The sequence below is a fragment of the Neomonachus schauinslandi genome, unplaced genomic scaffold (genome assembly GCF_002201575.2).
Source record: "Neomonachus schauinslandi unplaced genomic scaffold, ASM220157v2 HiC_scaffold_943, whole genome shotgun sequence".
In the NCBI taxonomy this organism is placed as follows: domain Eukaryota; kingdom Metazoa; phylum Chordata; class Mammalia; order Carnivora; family Phocidae; genus Neomonachus; species Neomonachus schauinslandi.
This window is the reverse complement of record NW_025409633.1, coordinates 5,725-12,695: the sequence shown is the minus strand read 5'-3', so window position 1 is coordinate 12,695 and position 6,971 is coordinate 5,725. Positions and strand designations below refer to the sequence as shown.

The window sequence follows — 6,971 nt, the reverse complement described above, 5'->3', positions numbered from 1 at the left end:
TTTTTTTTTAAGATTTTATTTATTTGAGAGAGAGAGTGAGAGAGAGAGCACAAGAGCGAAGAGGAAGAGGAAGAAGCAGACTCCCCGCTGAGCAGGGAGCCGGACCGGGATCATGACCGGAGCTGAAGGCAGATACTCAACCGACTGAGCCACCCAGGCACCCCTAGATTTGTCATTTTAAATCCACATAATAGTAAATATAAGCAAGACTCTTCCTGTTAAGATTTCTTAAATTAAAGGGCAGGATAAAATGCCACGGGGTTTAATATCAGTAAGTTGGGGTTTGATCTCTAGCTTCCAGTTATTATCATGAACTGTAAGTAAGTCACTTAACTGTCTTCAGTTCGGGTTCCTTCGTCTAAAAAAAAGCAAACAAACAAAAACTCAGGGAAACCGGAGGGTCGATGTAGCAATGCATGTGAAAGCATTCTGTAAATCAGAGTGCTGCACAAATGCTAGTCTATTTTAACGGAATTCAGCACTCCGTCCCAGGGGAGTTAGGAATTTCCTCTTTGGACCCACCTGCACTGGAGAATTCTGAAAAAGATGCTTCTCGTGGCATGCCATTTGAGCTCTGTGAGCATCCCTTGCTGAATAAAACTTCATGATGGCATAGAAACCAGGACGGGCCACTGCAGCGTTTGGGAAGACTCGGATCGAATACAGAAGGCCAAACTGGGAGAATACTGTGAACAGAGAATGCTGTGGGGTGGTCCCACGCCAAGTAAGTGCATGAAATTTCACGCCCAGAAACCAAAACTGCCCGTTCCCTTATATTCCCTAAACCCTTCTGCACATACAACCCCAAGCTCTTCTCATTTCATGAACAGGTCTCCCTCTGAAATCTTAAGATTCGAGAAGCATTAGAAGGCAACATGTGCTGGCTGTTGAGAGTTACCTCTCAGAAATCTGTTGGGGCTGACAGACTGCTGAGGTCCCCTCTAGAACTAAGATTCCTCACGGCGGAGACTACGAGGCGCGTGAGGCTAAGGCCAGACACCAGGGCTCCCAGTCACGGGGGGGGGGGAAGACACACGGCGTTCTCCATCCCTCCCTCCCTCCTGACTGGGCTCACATGCGAAGCCTCGGCCGTGGACCCAGAACTCACCTCCCACACCAGCAAGGTTTTGTCGCTTTCGCGGGGAACTGCAAACGAGACCACCTCCGCCATCCTACCACCACTGCGCATGCGCGGCTAAGGTTCAAGCGGCAGTGCGCCTGCGCAAGGCGCGCCCGTGCTTTTTAAAAAAGGTCTCGTGCGAGGGGCGGGGCCAGCCCAGCGGGGGTGGGGCGAGGGCTGTTCCCAGTCCTCTCCCTGGCCCCTCCCACTCTGGGCGGGTCTCTGACTACTTCCCCTCCAGCAGCCCTACCACATCAAAGTCGTGTTTAGTGCTTCTATTCAAGTGTATTTTTAGGGTAGAGTCCAAAGGGTGAGCTTACAGGATCCTAGTGTACGGATATCTTTATAGCAGCCAGTTTCAAAATCCTTAAAAAGTGTTCCTTGATTTTCCTACGTAATTTTGGTGAATTGTTTAAGTGTGCTTGTTGGGATGAGAGGGTGTGGGAGTTTGGCAGGCAGGGTGAGAAGGAGATATAAATTTGGAAAAAATCAAAGAGTGAGTCCAAGTAGGGCACCAACACTGGAGTTCATGGTGCCCTTGCAAAAGGGCCATTCTAAGCACCCAGTCAGCTATTTTGAGGACTAACACACTAAGAGGGAAAATAGGTCCTAATGATCCTTATTTTAATCCTGGAAGCCTGAGCCAGAAGGGACCTTACAAAACATCTCCTGAGGTTTCCAAACAATGGTCTTCAGACTGGTGCTGGTCTGTTAGGAAGTCTTCACCAGTCCTTGGAAAAACAAGAAAAGGATAATATAATCAGGGTTTAAAATTTTTTTCATAAAACACAATCTATTCCATTTTACTATGCTACAAATATGACCTTCATTTTTCTTTCTTTTTTAAATTCTTTTTTATTTTTTTACTTTTAAAATATTTTATTTGAGAAAGCAAGAGAGAGAGAGAGAGAGCACAAGCTGGGGGGAGGGGTAGAAGGAGAAGCAGACTCCCCGCTGAGCAGGGAGCCTGATGGGGAACTCCATCCCAGGAGCCCCCAAGATCATGACCTGAGCCCAAGGCAGACACTTGGTTAAGTGAGCCACCCAGGCACTCCATGACGTTCATTTTTCATGTTAAAAATGGTTTTACGATAGTTGTTTTGATTAATACTCTTACTTGGGTATTAAAATAAAAAGTTAGGAATCTTAACATGGGTTAACTTTTTTGACGTTTTAGTGGTCTGTGAAATCCAAAAGTCAAGGCTCAGAAGTAGGGACATCAGTGGCCCAAGTGGGACAGTTTAGTCAAACGGTACCGATGGTAGCTATGTGCAGGACATTTCTCCAACGGCCCCTTTTCTGTTTTGCATCGTCCTTCTGCAGGTTTTTCTCCACATCAGCACCTTCAGATCCCAAACAGGGATGCCTTTTTTTTTAACATCTAGATTTTAGCCCAGTCTCTGAAACCACCCAAATCATTGGCACCTGGCACCATCTATCAGCCCCGACACCACTTTCTCCACCTCAACATACAAGACCCTTAGCTCCACCCATTACCTACTTCAGAACTTTCTCTTTTACTTTGAAAATAGTTGGCTTTGGAGGAATAGCTGGGATCCTGATGCTGTTTCAAACCAAAAATTGTAGATTTCATTACCCATTTCATTATCCATTGTATTCATTGTGTGTATCCACTCATTGAACCCATTAATTGTGTATGTCTCTGGGTAGATTATGAACACCTCAGGAACAATAGTTATGGTTTATTTTCCTTCTTCTAGTACCTACCGCACTCCTACTAGATTAGGTACTCCAATATATGTGGAATTAAAAATGAATAAATCAACACATTCTTTGCACAAGGAATGCTTTAATAATTCCCCAAACATAACAACTCCTTCACTGTGGTCCTCTTGGTTTGCAATGACAGTCAGGAACCAGAAGGTCTGGGCCCAATGGGTGCAAGGAGGAAGCCCGAGAAAACCACTTATTCCTGGGGCTCTGGTCAGTTTTATTTGTAAATGGGAAGGAAAGAAAATAACATGAAGTGGAGGCAAGAGGAAGAGGAAATGAAGAATTCCCGAGTGAGAAGAGGAGCTCTGAAATGACTCCACAGCAGCCCTTCCCCCGTCTCATCCCAAGAAACATCCTGTCATCCAGTAGGAGAGGGGCCGGCCTGCACAGTGCAACCTCCACGCTACCCTGAGGAGAGAACGACTGGTTCTTGCTTTACCGCTTAGTAAGCTCCTTCTCCACATACATGGCCCAACTCTTAGTGAGTCTCTTAGGCAGAGCAGTGCTCAGCACCTCCTTCATTCCTAGCTTTCTGGTCTGTCCCCCTGTGGCCCCTCTGATTCTTCCTTTAAATTTCCTTATCTCTGCTGTTTGTCCGCTTCCCCCATTCAGTATGCTTCCACATTTTCAAATCCTATCTCCCTCTGAAGTGGGAGAGCACCATTTTACGAGGCTGAGAGTTCCTAAATAAATAAAAAGATAAATAAATAATCAATCAATCAATCTCAGGCACAACCATTGACTCTCCCTCCAGAAAGGGTCAGCCCTAATAGTCATCAGTGTCCCTTCTGCTTGGTATTTCTAGAGTAGGCAAGGCACTTGACTCCTCCATCCTCACAGACGCCTAGAGAGACAGCCTAGAGAGGACTAGAAAGGGTCTAGTCCTTGCCTAGTGTGCCTTTCTCTGTCACTACATCCTTCCTGGGGCTCTGCCCGCTAACGTAGTCCCACAGTGTCCTCCTCACCAGTTCTTCATGCCCCCTGCTCCGGACACAATCTTTTTTGCACAGCTGATGGTTGAGAGAAGATTGGGGCTCAGTAGGTCTGAAAGGGAGAGAGAGAGAGTACCTGTAAGAACACAGAGGACAGTCCCAAAGACTGAGGCAGACATGGCTGTCCCCGCGCTGGCATGCACCACCCGGGGGCTGAGTACTTTCAGATTAAGCAAGGCCTCCCTTCCAGAGGCCCGTTTAGACATCCCTACAATGGCGGTCGGGGGTGTTGGGGGGCGGGGCAGGAGGGGCAGGACGACTGTTTATCACCATACTTCCTAACTAGGGTAGATGGTGGTTCAGCCCACATTTGAGGATTTCTAGGGAAAGGAAATGTCAAAACAGGCAGCACAGAGACCAAGGTAAATCTTGCCTGATGAGGGAGGCTCTTCAGGTGGAGAGTCCAGGGATATTTTTTTTTTTAAAGCAGAATTTTTTTTTTTTAAGATTTTATTTATTTGAGAGCGAGAATGAGAGACAGCATGAGAGGGAGGAGGGTCAGAGGGAGAAGCAGACTCCCCGCCGAGCAGGGAGCCCGATGCGGGACTCGATCCCGGGACTCCAGGATCATGACCTGAGCCGAAGGCAGTCGCTTAACCAACTGAGCCACCCAGGTGCCCCCGAGTCCAGGGATATTAATCAGAGTATGAAGGAGGGGGAGAAGGTCCAAGTCATGGACCTATGGAGCCTCCTGGAGTGGCTTTGAGGTGGGGAATTTGCACTTGGCCTTTAATCAGGTCATTAGCCAAAGTTAGTACTTGATGGTTAGAGCTGAGCCTTCAGGGCCACCAGCCTGGCATTCAGCACTGGTTCTATGAGCCTCAGTTTGCTCATCTGTAACATGGGCACCAAAATAATTTCCATTGCATGAAAAGCTGGGTGAAATGGACTCCTTGGGCTGTCTCTCTGGGGATATTCCCAGGCTTTGAGTGGGAAGAGAAGTCCTGTGAGTAGAGCCTGGTCCTCTCTCTCACCTCTCCCACCCTGGGGCCCTGGCCAGACCTTGACAGTCCTCGTGGCAGATGTCCTCTGAGTGACTTTGGTAATCATTGCACCAGTAGTGGCTGTTGATCTGGAAGATTCCATAGTCAAAGCTGCCGTCTGCATTTTCATTTACCTTTGATATGTTGAATTTGCTTTCCACAAAAGCCAGACACAGCCCTTTGAACAGGGAGAAGAGGGTTTTCAGAGGGTGCCGAGCTGAGGGAGGAGGGGGATGGAGGAGAGAGGGAGATCAGGAAGCAGAAGAAAGGAACAAGGCCTAAGAGGCTGGATGGGGCAAGTGGGCTAGAAACACCCATGTGCTTGTCCCCTCACCCTTTGTCCAACCCACCCGCCCCTCAGTACAACCACTCATCACCTATCTGTCCATCCATGCTTCCTGCACCTAATGATCACCTACTGTGTGCCAGGAACTGTGCAAAGCCCAGTGCCGGACATTTAGCTGGGTCAAATGTAGATGCTGCCTTCAAGGGGCCTATAGTAGGAGAATGAAGATACATACCTTAAAAAGCCACAAAACAAGATAAAAGGAGAAAGATAGCACAAGACCGGTGTGCACAAATTCTGGGCGAAAGGGAGTTATCCCTACCACGGAGTAGGATGAAGACTTTGCACTGCCTGCTCCCTCTGCCTGGAATGCTCTTCCCCAGACATTTGGGTGACCAGTGCGACTCAATGTCACCTCCTCGACTTCCCCTTCTAGGACAACATTACCTATCACTGCCCTGGCATAACCTTTATCATATATAGTTGTGTGTTTGCTTCTTGCTTGCCTCTTCCCCTAGAATGTGAACACTGTGGAGGAAGGGGCTTTGTTGATGTCTCTATCCCCAGCATTGAAAATAGTTCCCGGTACATAATAAGTGCTCAGTTAATAATTGTGGGCCAAGGGGCGCCTGGGTGGCTCAGTCGTTAAGCGTCTGCCTTCGGCTCAGGTCATGATCCCAGGGTCCTGGGATCGAGCCCCGCATCGGGCTCCCTGCTCCGCGGGAAGCCTGCTTCTCCCTCTCCCATTCCCCCTGCTTGTATTCCCTCTCTCGCTGTGTCTCTGTCAAATAAATAAATAAAATCTTAAAAAAAAAAAATTGTGGACCGAATATGGAATGTTGGGAAGGGCTGCTTTTTGAACTTGGCTTTGAAAGATGAATGACAGAGAGAAAGATGGCCACCTAGGGCATGACCAGAGGAGGAGGAGAAATGGGGGAGGGGGGAGTGTGAGAAGCAGCACTCACAGTCAGTGAGGGAGTAGCCCTCAAACCCATCCAAGTCCTCCTTGTACAGCACCCTGGCCAAGTCACAGCGATTGATGAGGCTGGTCTGACTTATGGCAATGAGGCAGCTGACCAAGGACATGAGTAGTGTCCCCATCATCTTTGGAGGGGAGAAGGTGCTGTCGAGGGTCCGTGGTTCTGAGGCTCTCCCAGATGTGCGCTGGTCTTCTCTGAGTGCCTGAGGAATCTGGAGAGAGCAGCCATATGTCCTCGCTCACACAGAGCTCCCCACCTGGCTATTTCTCTGTCCTCTCATTTATTATTGTATACTTGTTTATTACAGAAACCTTTAAATATTTACAAAATAAGAGAGAAGAGTATCATGAATCTTCATGTACCCATTGCCCAGTGTCAACATCGAAAAACCAAGGCTGATCCCCTTCCATCTATAGATCTTCACCCCTTTTAGCTATTCTCACTCTTGTAATGGGCACCTAGCTGTGGGCAGTATTTGGGTCCAGTGTGGGGGGAGAGGATGGCAAAGGAGATTAATGAGAACTGCACTTCACTGGTGTTTGTGTGTGTGGATTTGAGCATGTGCTTGCAGGGGAAGGGCTAGGACACTGCACGGTGAACTCCCCCCAACCCCACACCCCCAGATACACGACACATGACTTTTCCCAAGGGCATACCCTTCCTTGTGCAAGTCCTAGGAAGCTGTTTATGGGTTCTACACTTTGATTTCCACTCAAAGGTGCATCTCATAAAGCAAGTAAAAGTGACCTCGCTGTAGAAATAACCTTCACCTTCACACTCTCTCTGTGTAGGGGGAGGAGTGAGGAGCAAGGGCTCTGGATTCACATTGCCTACTTTCAAAGACAGGGCTGCTGTGTGACCTTGAACAATTTACTT

The 6,971-nt window shown here is 48.1% G+C and overlaps 2 protein-coding genes across 2 annotated transcripts; both read right to left on the bottom strand.

Annotated features, from left to right (window-relative positions):
- Positions 1–522: 522 nt before the first annotated feature.
- RDM1 (RAD52 motif containing 1) lies at positions 523–1,171 on the bottom strand (the record flags this gene model as incomplete). Its single annotated transcript, XM_044912286.1, has 2 exons — positions 1,076–1,171; positions 523–702 (listed from the first exon to the last, which is right to left on the bottom strand). Coding segments are annotated over exons 1-2 (276 nt in total), but the record flags the coding sequence as incomplete, so codon positions are not given.
- A 2,021-nt stretch (positions 1,172–3,192) lies between these two features.
- LYZL6 (lysozyme like 6) lies at positions 3,193–6,219 on the bottom strand. The gene is made up of 4 exons (XM_044912285.1): positions 6,081–6,219; positions 4,849–5,007; positions 3,820–3,898; positions 3,193–3,262 (listed from the first exon to the last, which is right to left on the bottom strand). Exons 1-4 carry the CDS (start codon positions 6,217–6,219, stop codon positions 3,193–3,195), a joined length of 447 nt encoding a protein of 148 aa, XP_044768220.1.
- Between the last annotated feature and the right edge of the window lie 752 nt (positions 6,220–6,971).

Bases quoted from the DNA above. Each gene is read 5' to 3' on its own strand.
- LYZL6 (XM_044912285.1), bottom strand. From the start codon at position 6,219: ATGATGGGGACACTACTCATGTCCTTGGTCAGCTGCCTCATTGCCATA. The intron at 5,008-6,080 runs GTGAGTGCTGCT...CCCTGTTCAAAG, and splicing joins GGGCTACTCCCTCACTGACT to GGCTGTGTCTGGCTTTTGTG. The intron at 3,263-3,819 runs GTGAGGAGGACA...TTCTCTCCTCAG, and splicing joins GCAGGGGGCATGAAGAACTG to GGTAGCGTGGAGGTTGCACT.